Source organism: Theobroma cacao, chromosome 6 (genome assembly GCF_000208745.1).
Source record: "Theobroma cacao cultivar B97-61/B2 chromosome 6, Criollo_cocoa_genome_V2, whole genome shotgun sequence".
NCBI classification, from domain to species: domain Eukaryota; kingdom Viridiplantae; phylum Streptophyta; class Magnoliopsida; order Malvales; family Malvaceae; genus Theobroma; species Theobroma cacao.
In genome coordinates, this window is record NC_030855.1 from 16,021,477 (window position 1) to 16,036,001 (window position 14,525).

At 32.2% G+C, this 14,525-nt stretch overlaps 1 protein-coding gene across 1 annotated transcript in view; it reads left to right on the forward strand.

Annotated features, from left to right (window-relative positions):
* The window catches only part of LOC18595865, an 11,806-nt gene extending 9,317 nt beyond the window's left edge, over positions 1 to 2,489 (forward strand). The window contains exon 11 of the mRNA XM_018123971.1: positions 1,972 to 2,489. Coding sequence (XP_017979460.1) covers positions 1,972 to 2,102 — 131 coding nt within the window. The 3' untranslated portion in view covers positions 2,103 to 2,489. The remainder of the gene's footprint in view (positions 1 to 1,971) is intronic.

Genomic DNA, 14,525 nt, shown 5'->3' on the forward strand with positions numbered 1-14,525 from the left:
ATTAAAATGAATTTAAAATAAAAAGGTTTAAGTTTTAATTATAAATTATAAAAATTTACTATTTTAAACATAAAAATCAAAGTAAAATTTAATTATAATTTTTTTACATTTTAATATTTTAAAATTAAAGAATAAAATAAAATAATAAAACTTATTGTTTTAACTATATATTATCAATATTTTAAATGAAATATAAAATATTAATTTTTTTAAATTAAAATAAATAATCATATTAACTTTTAAATAGCAATTTATTAATATTTATAATAAATTATTAAAAAATAAATATTTTAATTTAAAAATTAGATATTATAATAAAAGGTATTTTTATCATTTTTTGCTTATTCTTTAGTTATTCATATTATTCATGCCAACCAAACATTAGAATAATTCATGATAGTAAATGTTGTCCTATTCTATTCTCATGAACCAAACTATATAATAGCTATTCATCTCTTTTGCTATACCTACAAAATGGCTATTCCATTCCCACTCTATTCCCTCTTTACCGAACACACCCTTAAGGGTTTAGATTCTGCCAATCTTATTTCTTTGTCTCTTATGTTTATTTTTCTTGTAACAGATATAGTTAATATTTGTGTTTTATTACAAATATATGAGTTAGTATTCATCTTGTGACATTATTTAGAATTTTTTTTAGATATTAACTGCCTTATTTGATCGTACGACTGTATCAGAAAAGTAACTAATTTTTCTTGGTAGTCCTTTTTGACTATTTAATGTTCAGTAACTTCAAAAGTCAAATAAAAATGCTTTTATTGATTGAATGATTCACTTTACGTATAACGTTTTAAGTTTATTGGTCATTTTATCTCCCTACATTGCAGCCACAATTTTTTATGAAAATCACTTCTAAATCATATTTCCACTGCAAATCTACCAAATTTGTGTTTCCACTGTTGCGTTACCAAATTTTTGTTCTAAGCTGGTCTTAAGCTTCAAGGGAGTGACGAAGATTTATTAATGTTTGCTGAGCTCCCTTCGTTTATGTTTTTCTTGGGTTTCTTTGGTAAAGGGTAGATAGCTGTAGCACAATGTGCTCAGCTTAACTTAGGATTTTGATGCAACCACTGAACTTGAAGTGGTGATGGTTTTTGTAATTGTTCAGTTCTTGATGATGCACAGGCCGGTTATTATATGTCAAAAGAAGTCTTTAGCAAATAGTACAAAGACTTCAGTTGGCATAAGGGTCCTAGTGTGCTTTCAAAAAAAAAAAAAAATTGTCAAATTAGGCTTGAAATTGTACTGCCTAATACTAAAGCAGGTGGGCACCTGCATTACCATTATTGTGCAGTTGTGCTTCTACCTTTGTACATGTCAATTTAACACTGCTCTTTTGCTTTTATCTTATTCATTACAAAGCAAGTCCATCTCCTCTACATGGAATAAATGTTGGTATAATAAGGCCTCACTTTCTCTTATATTTTCTTTTTGCTTTTTCAAAATGTTTGATTAAAAATTAAGATAATTTTGAAAAGTATAACATAGAGATAACTCTGGGAATTGGGTTTTAAATGAAAACAATTGCATTTTAGCATCACGTCCTTTCGGGATATTTGATCTCATCACAATACTATTATCATAGTATGTCAAACACTCTGGTGCAAAATTGCTTTTCCATAGCTGTTTCTAGTACAGTTTTCAATCCTAGTTTTTCCACCATAGTTTTCACAACTGCAATACCTGACAAAGCAGACCCAACTACTAACAAAGATGTAAAATTCTGTATTTGAATTCTGAATTTATTCATAGGCAATAAAAATTGGTGTTAGGAATTACCTAAATGCATTTAAAATGCTTGTATACCATTTATACAAACCATGAACTAGTTGCATGTATAGGATTCACAAGTGTAAGAGTGCAGGTCTTATATACAGAAGATGTCCATCTACATGAGACTTCTATTTATGTGGTGGAATTTGCTTTTAATTTGTTTTTTTTTTTTGACAGGTTTGGCAACTGTAATTGGGATAAAGTATGAGTCTCCAGTGAGGCCTGATAGTAAAAACGCTATGCTCAAAGTAAAGTCTTTTGTAAGTGATGAGTACAAAGATCTGGTTGAACGGGCTGCCAGGTTTTGAGATGGTTGTGATTGTTGTTTATGGAGTGGGCACAATGTGCAGTGAGTGGAGCATCCTTTGATGATCTGAGCAATTGTTCACCGGTTTGCTTTTCTGGATTTATTCATGTTATGCATTCAATGTGAAGTAGTAGGGATAATCTTATTCCATGTGAATTTTGTGATCATCGAGGGCTGAAGCTTGACATTTATGGGACTTAATAATGACTACATTTCCTATTTTTGTTTTTAATTTTTCTTTGTAGCATTGAGGTGGTCAACTGGGGCCTTGCTTCGTATGGAAGAGATCCAATTCTGACTTTATTTTGGCATCGCTATTTCTTTCATTGATTCTTTCCTCAGAAACAGGTGAATTTAAATGGAACAATGTAATGTACGTAGTTCATGACTTCATTTGTTTTTGAGTACATGGCAGCGGTAACCGCTTAATCTACCACAGCTCTAGGCCTAGCAACACCAACTAAATCATCTTGAAGCCAAAAAGATAGCTCAGTTGGTGGAGAATGTAGCTTAATAACTTCAAATTCCCCCAATTGAGCCTTCGTAGCAAGAAAATCAGCACAGAAATTTGCCTCCCTATAAATATGATGTATCGAGCATACTCAATCTTTCAACATTAACGGTTGAATAGAATGAATAACAGGTGAAAGAGGATTTATCTTGAATTGTTTGGTGAATCTTTTGGACAGCAAGTTTAGAGTCCGATTCAACCACAATCAGTTGACAACCATGATCCCAAGCAAGCGCAAGTCCCATATAAATAGCATGTAATTTAGCCTTCAGAATAGTGCCCATATCAAGTCTGCCCATGAATCCAAAGATCCAATATCTACGGTTATTTGGACATAAACCTACCATGCTAAACTCTCTTGGATTAGAAATAGGAGCTGCATCGACATTCATCTTAACAATGCTATCTAGAGCCTTCCACAAGGACATCCTTTCTATTAAAATTGTAAAGGAGCCATTCGTGCAAAGAAAGACCATTAAAGTGATCAAGGTGAGCACCATGAATCTTGTTTCTCCAAATGGCTTGAGAGTTAAAGCAATCCCTTAAAACATGCAATATATTCTCCATTTCAGCATCACATCTTGGACGTTGAGAGGTATTTTAAAGCTTTCCCTGAAAGCAGGCCTCTCTTGTAAGAATACAATTATGTCCAACCAACCAGAAAAAATGACGAATTCTAGGCGACCATCTAATGTTCCATATTCGAGACCAAGCAAAGGAAGTGGCAGCATGGTTTTGTGTCAATGAATAAGCAGAATTAACTGAGAAATAACCATTAGGGGAAGAGGACTAAATGATTGGATCAGTTTTGTTGGGAAACAGATGCACCAAAGACATTTAGTCGTGCAAGCCTTGTAGAAGATCATTCAGCTTATCAGGTTTCCATCTCCCATTCTCATCAAAGAAATCACTTACAACATCATTTGTCGATAGGTTCATAGCTCAATCACATACCTTTACCAGTGGTTTGTCATCTAAGCATTGATCATGCCAAAAATAAGCGTTTCTCCCATTGTAACCAACTTGGAGCAGCCTTGTTTAACCAGCTCTCTAGTTGAGCAAATACTTCTCCAGGTGCAAGAAGTATTAGATTTGGTAATCGCGTGGATCAAAGGCTTACCTTTCAAATATTTAGCTCTAAGAACATGTGCCCGCAACCCTTGATCGCCATCTTCAATTTTCCATCCCAACTTGGATAGAAGAGCTTTATTCATCTCAGCAGTTTTTCGTATTCCTAAACCACCTATTCTCTTCGGACAACACACTATATCCCATTTGATAAGAACAACTTTCTTTTTACCACCAATAGCATCCCATAGGATATTTCTATTCAAGGATATTGATGCCTTGAAACTGTGATCCTAAATTGCCCATCAGAGTTGCTAAGGATATTGATGCCATAGGACATTGCAGAGACTAATCGATTGAAACTGTGATCCTTTTTCTAAATGGTCCACTTTCGGAATAAACATCACTAATACCTTACTAAGGGATTCATCAAACTATCTTGCAAGAAAGGGCTCTTTGACGAACCTGCAAACTAACTCCTTCACAATCTCTTAATTTGCATGATAGAAACCTGGTTGGAAACTATCCCGACCTGGAGCCTTGAAAGGGGCCATAGAACTAAAAGCTCTATAGATTTCATCTTCCTAGGAGAAAATTCTAGGATCTATCTTTCATTAAAAGCAAACTAAGATTGAGGACACATATCATCAATATTAACACTAATTGAATTTTCCTTATAACGGTGCATGAAAAAAATTAATAACCAAGGATTTGAGTTCCAATGGATCATTACACCACTTGTCATCTGCCATTTTGATTCCTCCCAATCATCGTGGTTGTATGAAAGAATTTGGTATTTTGATTACCAAACTAGACCCAGTTCGAACGTAACTTCTGGAACCAAATCAATTCTTCTTGCAAAAGCACACTATTATAATTCGAAGCAAGTTTTTCCTCCAAATTGAAATAAAGAAGGATCAGGCTGCACCTCCAAGGCCTTTTGAATCCCATTTAAATGAGCTAATAAACGTCTCTTTCTCTTGAACACATGACCAAAAATAGTCACATCACATTCCTCGAGAGTTGCTTCAAAGTCTGTAAGGTTGACATGAAGATTATCCCCCCTTCTCCATGCATTCTTGATAAAGTCCATAAAAGAATCATGAGACAACCTAGCAATCTCAAAACGAAAAGGCCTCAAGTCTTTATGAATAGGAGTTCTTCTATACAAATTAACAAGAACCGGACAATGATCACTTTGGGCTCTTGGAAGATTAATAACTAAAGCCTCAGCAAATTTACTTCTCCAAGCCGCATTACACATGACTCTATCAAGTCTCTTCTTTACCAAATTTCCACCACCTTGATTACTAGTCTAGGTAAATCGACATCCCACCACTTCGAGGTCAATAAGGCTTCTGTTGATCAAACCTTCCCAAAAAAGTTCCATTCTTCCTAGGCTCTCTTACAGCCCCCTTGCTTCTAGAGCTAAAGGGGATTTCATTAAATTTTCCCAATAACAACCAGGGAACTCGATCAAACTCATCAAAGACCTTCAAATAGTTCTAAAGAAACATTTAGGTAGTATGATTAAGACTTGCGTACACAACAGTGAAAGCCCAACATTCTCCTCCACCATCCGTGATAAAGATAGAGATAAATTGCCCTTTTTTCTCAAAGACTTGAACATTCCCAATGCTAGTCTACCACAAAACCCAAAGGCCACCAGAAAAACCTCTAACATCCACTCTAGTACAAAAATCAAAACTTAGTCATCGAATGATCCTTTCTGCTTCGATTCCATTAATCTTAGGCTCAACTATGACTACTATATAAAACCTATGAACAACAACCAGCTCTTTTGCATGATGTAAAAACTTAGCACTGCTTGCACCTCGATAATTCCAAAATAATATAGACATAAGATATTATTAAGGAGAAGAAATAACACCCCCATGGTGTTCGAGACATCTAGTGATCCCCAAGTGACGGTAAGCCACCACCTTCCATCGAAACATTTGACAAAACCAAGTTGTTCTCATCTGCTACAATAGTTGTGTCCATCATTATAGCTTTATCAACTTCAGTCGACCTCACCTGCTCATTTCCACCTTCCTTTGAAATGGGCGGTGCTATTAAGGAAAAGAACTTAAGTTTGTATCAGAAAAGTGGCGAATCAGATAAAAACTACCGAAGCTACTATTAGGAGGCTTTAATGACAAACCACCCTCCTTAATTTTAATGCCAGTTTGCTTAACGTTAGAGCTCTTATTATTTTTAGGCCTAGCCTTAAATACTTGACCACCTTGCTTCAAAGAAGTACCAGCTTGAAAAATAAATTTAGAAATTCCCTTAAGTGAACGTTTGATCACAGGGTCCACTACCTTAGAGTTAATCGTTCCATGTTGGTCTTTCTTTTTTTGTTGACTAGGCTTAGCAACATTCTTTAGTTTATCCTTGTTTAAATTACACTGCATGGAATTAGGAACCTCACCACTAGTAGACTCCATAGTAGGAACTTCTTCATTAACTCTATCTGAAAATCCCTTTACCAAGCTAGCAAATTTGTTCTGAGATATTAGCCCTGAACCATTGGGGGTCTACTCATTAATCTTAGCTGGTTTCTGGCTATCATTTCTCCTAGAATCATGTTGGGGATTCGAATCATGCTAAGGCAGGTCATGCATAACGGAATATTAAATTTTCAATCCCTTAATTCATGGATCACTTTAATTGGAAATTAATATAAGAAAACTACAAGAGAAGAATTTCGACATGTAACTGAAAGTTTGATGCCTTCTTTCTTTGGTGGAATCCTCTTTGATTTTCGTTTGTGACTTATTGTATACCAAGTACGACTTATCAAACTACAACAACACAATTATCCTACCTTTAATGGTGATCCACATAATGATTTGCAGAAATCTCTTCATTAGGAGTGAATGAATCCCTTAACCAAAGCTTATATTAGCAAATTCTCAACTTAGAACTCTCTTGTGTTTTTATTTCTTTTGTAATTCTTTCTCAAGAGTTAAGAGACAAAAATCAAAACTCTTCTCTCGACCACAAGGGGTGGCTAAAAGATCTTTTTATAGAGTGAATTGACATATTTCATGTCCTACAAAGATTAGAATATGTCTTGCACTAATCGGGCCTAATTAGATCTTTGTTTAATTATACAAGTATAATTAACTATCAAACTTAAGTGTGACTTGGCCCAAAATAATTAAAACACATAAGTCAAGTCCAAAACAAAGCCAGAAAGAATAATCCATGCGAGGTCGATATCCTTAGCCCAACCAATAGAAATCGCAAATCCCATACTTCATGGATTTTGTCAATTTCCCTTTTCCTTTATACTCTATCAAATCACATTTGATTTAGTGTAACACTTAATCGGATTAAGTTTCTATAAAATCAATTAGATTACATCTAATTAAACTTCAAATTAATTTTGACAATTGACCTTATGTGTGTAACCCATTAGGTTTCTAATTATGTTAGCAATGAGTATAATTGTCATCCTAAATCGTATTTAGAATTAGATTAATCAAATCTCTATTTAATTAATCTTCAATTCTCTAATTGATCAATCCATACTCATAGACCAAGATTGGTGTCTAGTAATACATCATGACTCCCAATTATTAGAAAGGTCAATGTGGTTGGACCAACCTAGTTAGTACACAGTTTATCTATGTAATTCAATCCCATCATCATGTACCTTGGAATGAGTACGTTTTATATCTTTCCATGTTTGCTATTGTCCTTAAATTTTGCTCAATGAAGATTCCTTGAAAACTCATTTTTCCTAAATCCTCATTTTACCTTCGCCAAGGATTTGCATAAAAGCAAATACAAGTCAACTAGTCTACGAGATACTTCCCATTGCTTATCACTTAAGATAATGATTCCTTTCTAGACAATTCTTATGCCTCTATATAATTCATGCTATACCCAATGGCATCCTTTTTGGGCTTGATTAGGATCCGGAAAGATGAAATAAAAGTATAACACTCCTTATACAAGATAACAATGGTGTCACAAGTTTAAGGATGATTTACAAAGTTGTGGCTAGAGAATTATCCTCATAGACACTTGAGTGAGATACCAAATGGAATTTTCTTGTTAGGTCATGTTCAATGAATTTGTTCTAGCTTGAACAAGCACTCGCATGTTTGTTCTAAGTATCCCTATACTTATCATTATAAGAGATCGATTGCCCACCAATACGAGGAACATAACATGTGCCAGACCTTGAGCATTATAGATGCCCCGTCTCTATAATACAATGGCTAGAAACACTTAGGATATATGCTTTTATGCGTAAGGGTCATAATTATAACTTTTTACAATCTCTTTGCAAAGCATAAATTTATCTAAAGGCTTTATCCAATAAGTGAATAATAAACTATTTCGCATCCATTGATTTATTGATAAAGTAAATACCTCAATATTTATTAATAAAAGGATAAAAGAATATCTAAAATATAAGAAACAAAGTGTATCTTTAATCAAATTCGATTGGCTTGTAAAGCATACACTTACAAATCACTTTTCCTTGATTCTTTTCCATTAACGAAGCTTTCTCGTTTTTATGGTTTGTGGTTCCGTCATTGGGCTATCATCCAAAGCCGAAAGTTCTTCTCCAGTGTGACATTTGATTTCTCATCAGAAGTGGCCAAAAGTTCCTCCGTCAATGGTGTCGCAGCCACAAGAACACTCGGATAAACCTCTTACCTATGTCCACACCTTCCACATTCAAAACAAATGAGGTGGATTTCCTCATACTCCACTCTCTAAATATGTTTGCCAACTTGCATCTTGTACACTAAAGACTTGGTGAGATCAAGCTTGACATACAAACGAGCAAAATGACCTCTCAAAGCTTCTTCAATATTTCAGTCAATGCGAATAACCTTTCTTGCATGAGTCCTCATTCTTGATAGTGTAAGATTATTATAATATTCCATAAGCAAACCCAAGAAATGTATCCACACAATAATCTTATTGATCTTGTCCAAACTAGGATTGAAATTAAAAGCCCTCTGTTTAACTGTAAGGTAATGCCCCCAAATGATCCAAAGACCTCCTTCAAGAACATGCTTGTAATATGATCTCTTTTCAAACTTGAAGAGAAAGTAATCATGACCAAAGTCAATCACCTAATACCTCCCTTCAAGTTTCCAATGATGTTTATTCTAGCCGTCAAGGTTTGAAAACCAAGCACCTATCCAAGCAATTTCATGATCAAGGCTTTACGCCAAGGGCTCCTCATCGCCTTCTTCCCCTTTGTAAAACAAACCCTCAGTTTTTGTCCTTCCACACATGGTGATTGGTTTGAGTCTGATTCATCATCAGAGATCACCTCATCAAATTGCATCTCATCCCCATGCTTTACATCATCCCACTTTTTCCAAAAAGATTGCTAAGAATCTTTAGAACCAGTCAACATATCTTTATATGAGGATTTCTCATTAACATGATCAAAACCATTTTCAACAACAACAGAAGTCTTCGTATCCTCATCTTTATCTTCATTCACAACCTTCAAATGCTTGAATGTTTTGTTAGTTCGTTTCAGAAGGTCACTCTCGTTGTTGGGGTTAGGGAGGGCTTTCTCCATCATGAGTCAGCCCATGAGTTATAAAAAGCCGTACTCTTTGTTTTGAAATCATCAAAAGAAAAAGAAAAGCTTTAGATTCATGCTTTTTTTATTTCAATGTTTTGGTATATCTAATTGTCCAAGTTTTAGAAAAGAGACCCGGTTTTTTCTTTTGCTTCATTCATTGTAACTTGACTTTGATTGGTACCAAATTTCACGTGTAATGTTTTTGATATGTTTGATAATTTTGTATATGACATAATAATATGATACTAATACAACACGAATTTAAATGAGTTTAAGTTTTGAATAATCGTGTCGTGTTGCGTGTATTAATTATGTCGACACATCTTAATCATGTCAAATTTGCTTAATCTATTTAATATACGAGTAATTAATTGTATTATCGTGTACTCGCAGACAATGTCTTGTGGTGCCACAAGGCTATATATTATCCATTTATGTAATCATATTTATGTGTCAAGTAAATACATTTAGTACACGATGAAGCTCCATTTATTGACCTATATAAATATTAATATTTTTATAATAATTAAAATTTATTAATAGTGAATTTTATTCTATATAATAAATATTATGATATTTATAATTTTTTATTATAAATTTAAATAATGGAATTATATTTTAATCTAATTATTTTAATTATGTTTTAATCATTCTAATTATATCAATTGTATGTTAATCATGTAAATAGGTTATAAATTACATAAACTTTAATCACGTGAATAAATCTTTTCATGTTGCATAAAATTTAATCCCATACATTTAATAAACGAGTTAGTTGTGTCATATAGTGTTACACATTTATTAAATATGTACGTATTTAAGATCCTAATATAATTCATTATTGTGTCTTATTTGTGTTTATCCGTATAACAATTAATACCTTATATTATAAGGACACTATTAAAATATGAAAACACAAATTTTCATGTCTAGTTTCCATAAAAATAGGCTTTTCACTATTATATGGAAGGACCATTCAATTAACTTTTTAGTTACGTGTCAATTATGTAGAGTTTAGTTGGGCAGGGCTATTCATGTAAGATATGGAAGGATTTTGTCATTTTCTTTAGTTAGAAAATAAAGGTTTGTTTGTTTTGATGTAAAATATTTATCAAAAAATATTTTCAAGATTTATGCTTATTTGGAAGATAGAAAATTTATTTCAAATGTAAAACATGTTAGTCTTAATGGAGTGTTAGAAGGGGGTGAATAACAGTTTTAAAAAATTTGAAAGAAACTCTAAAAGTTGAAAACTTTTGAAGGATTTTCGAAAGGAGAGTTTAAAACTTTTAAAGGCAGAAAATCACCAAGTAAAGAGAGGGTAAAGAAAACTGACAAAACATAAATATTTATTGTGGTTCGATCCTTTTGACTTATATCCACTATCTTGATTTTTTCCAATCAAGTTTGAAGTACTCACTCTTTAAATTTGAATTTTTGATGCTTTTTGGTACTTCAAACTCGAGCTTTAACCGATTAGCCCCTTTACTTAAACGACTAGCAAGCTTTTGTGTTTCGCTTTCAATACCCTCTTAATCAGTTAAGCCTTGTGCTAACTAATTAACACTTTTCTATCTTACTTTTATATAGTGCCCTGGATAGTCTTAATTAATTAAGGCCTTATGTTAATCAGTTAACATTTTTCTGCTTCCACTTAGCCCTTTGTACTTTGTTCTTTTAACTGATTAACGATTCTTGTAACACAGCAAGCTTCTCGACTTGCTTTCGAACAACAAATATATTAAAAAATTTAAAGTTTTCCCTACACACTTAAATAATATAATTAAACACCAATAAATGAGAATGTTTTGTTATCATTAAAACACATGGAATCAACATTCTCTCTCTTATTTTGATAATGAAAAAACACTCTTAGTTAAGAGTGCACTATCCATGTTCAGTATGAAAGCTTTAAATCTTTATACATAATGAGGATTGCTCCTCCTTAGTTAATGCATCTAGTTTCTTTTTTTAAGATTTGCAATAACATATTTATAATATCTACAATAGCTAAACAAGATATACAATATCCATAGTAGCTAAGCAAGATATACAATATTCATAGTAGCTAAGCAAGATATATTACATATCCATAATAAGTAGCACAAAACCATAACAAAGCATCATACACATAAATTAAACATAAAGACCTATCAAACTCTATTTAACTTAGTATTCCTTCTCCCTCTTTCTGTCATCATTAAAAAAGATATTTAAAACTCTCCCTTAATGAGTGCATTTAGATTTTCCTTTAATCTTTAAATTCGACTTTAATGAATGAGAATCATAAGCACATATACAACTAAGTCATACAAGCTTATAGATATAGTTCAATAACTTTAAGAGTCAAGCTTGTAACTATGTAAGACCAAATGTATGAGAGTTAAATCAATTCAAGAGCTTGTCAAGGATCACTCAAATAATGCTTAAGCAAATTTGATCATTTTGTCATAATCAAAATTATAATAATTTTAAGGCTAACAAAACATTTTATGAGTTAATGAGAAAAACAACCATTGACTACGAAAAATGTCTTACGCCTTTGAGGGGTGTAAGACATTTTCCAGATAACATAAAAAAAACTCTTATATTAAGTCTAAGTATATAAATTTGCTAAATATTAATATTTAACTTAAAATATTAAAAAAATTAAAAATATATTAATATTCAACTTAAAATATTAATATTTAAATTATTCAATACTATTAAAATTTTAAAAAATATTTTTTAATAAAATCGTTCAATGCAATTAAAATTTTTTATTTATAAATTGAATAAATTTTACTAATAATTATAATAAAAAAATATTTCAATGATATGATGAATACATATAAGTATAGGTTTTAAATATCTTACACAATTAATAATATTGATATTTTTACAGTGAAAACACATAAATATAGGTTTTGGATGTGTTACACAATTGTTAAATATTAATATTTTTCGTGTTATGGTAAAAAAAGGATGAGATAGAAATTTTTTTTGAAAATTAGAGGTTATTTTAATCGTAAACTATCATTGTATAAGAGTTAAGAATCGTATGAATGATTGTATTGCACTAATCATTAAATAAAATATTTAGAGATGAGAATGCTTAACTAATATCTATAAACACCTGTTAACCGAATCTAAATAACTTAATTGCTATAAACTATTTTTTATCTAAAGGACGATAATTTATCTAAGGAAAGCATTGGAATTTTATACAGAGAACAATTGGCAATAGGGGAGCAAAAATGGTCCATGCCCACATGGATGCAAAGCCCATAACCTAGAAAATAAAGTTTCACAAGTTAGAAAAAGTCAAACTGAGACAAAAGGCAAAGATCTAATCCATTATTTAAAACCTTATGGCTGAGGATAAGGTAATGGAATTGCTACAGAAATTCATAAGCCTAAGTGGAATAGAATTAATAAAGGGAATAGAGATGATAAGGGAGATTATGAAGTTAAAAATGAAAAACATAGGTATGGGAGACCTTAAATCTAGTGGTTTAGGGTGGAAGACCAAAACGACCAAATCCACGTCTAGAAGGCTCCAAACTCAACCAACCCACATGTCAGTCAATTGGAACTCCAAACAACACAAAACTATCACTCCAAGTGACGCAAAGACAAGGCATTAAAGGCTTCTGAAAAATATTATTATTGATTTTACCAATTTTCATATCCATTTTTTATTTTGATCCCAAATTAGTAAAAATCAAATTACATTATTACTTTGTAATCAACTCCTATTTATCATCTTAACACCCAAAAAACTCTACTAATTATAGCAAAACAATATTTTTCACAGGATGATTCAAACGATAGAAAATATTTTTGACAATTTATTCAAACAACAGAAAACATTAAATTTTCTTATAAAATATTTTACATTGAAAAAATATTCTCTAACAAATTATTTTTTGATTACCAAACAAACCCTAAACAAAAAATTATAACTAAAGCGCTTTCATCGAGCATAATAACACTTGTATTACCAAGAAGTTCATAAAGTAAATGGGTCAAAAGTGAAAATGGTTACAACATTTTCTTTTTTTTCTTACTTTATAGTCGACAAATGGAGGAGAACTGATCTTTTTCAAAAAAACATGTTTTAGGGAGGAAAGTTGTCACAACCTGGAATTCCCATCGAGCCCGTGACAACCGTCACGATGTCTCCATTGACATTCATTACCCGGAATGCAAATCGAAACCTTGTAAGGTTTTCGCATCAGTTTTACTTCTCCCTTGTGAGCAACAGTTATTAAATACCATGTTTTAAAGAAATATAGACTAATTTCAAATCAAAAACAATCAAAAAGTAATTTCTACTACACAGGGGTATTTTGGTCATTTTATCCAAAATTTTCAAACCCTGGTAAAAATATGATATACGCGTAATAAGCATCCATTTCATGTCTAAAAATAAGTTTCGTTGTCTAATTCATCAATTTAAAGTGAAATTATAGCTATTCAAATTAAATAAAAATATTAAATAAAATATTTCATTTTCTTATAAAACAATATTTATAAAACTCTGCGTAAATAATTTTTGTAGCGTAAAAGCAAAATAAATTCATACATACAGTGGCACACATAGCCAGGTATACAAAATATTCTACAAGGACATGTGAGCCCTCAAAATAAACAAATATGTACAAGACTGTAGACCTTCGATTTCTAAGGATGCAATCCAAAAGCAACCTTCAACAAAATCGGCTGTCTACAGACTGTCCTGAGCCTGAAATGGGTAAAAAGAAGGGGTGAGTTTTTATAAACTCAGTGAGTAAGCAAAGTTCATCTACAACATCTAAAGCCGAGTAAATAGAGACAGTTAAATCATCCCATCATAATATTCCAAAACTCATTTCAATTCATATAAAATAATTATATTTCATCAAAATAATCAACAAGGCTTATGATTCTCTTAAAAACTTGGCTTGTGCCAAAACTCATACTTGGGGACACCTTGGCCCGTGCATCCAACCGAGTCCGTCAAGGATGTTAAAACGACATATACCCATAAAACATGTTTTTACTTTTAAAATATAGTCATTCCTTGGCGTTGGCTGAGTTTCATCCTCACGTGGTGGTTCGACGTGAAGTGAACTCTAAACTTTACCTTAGGAGATACCCTCTACGCTTCTCATACTAAGGTAAAATATAACGGGATTTACCGTACCCCTCTAATAGGCTAGTCCACGAAAACCCGCCCACTGCAGTAAGCTAATCAAATAACCCACCAAATCAATAAACATTTCGACAGCATGACATGGCTAATATAATAT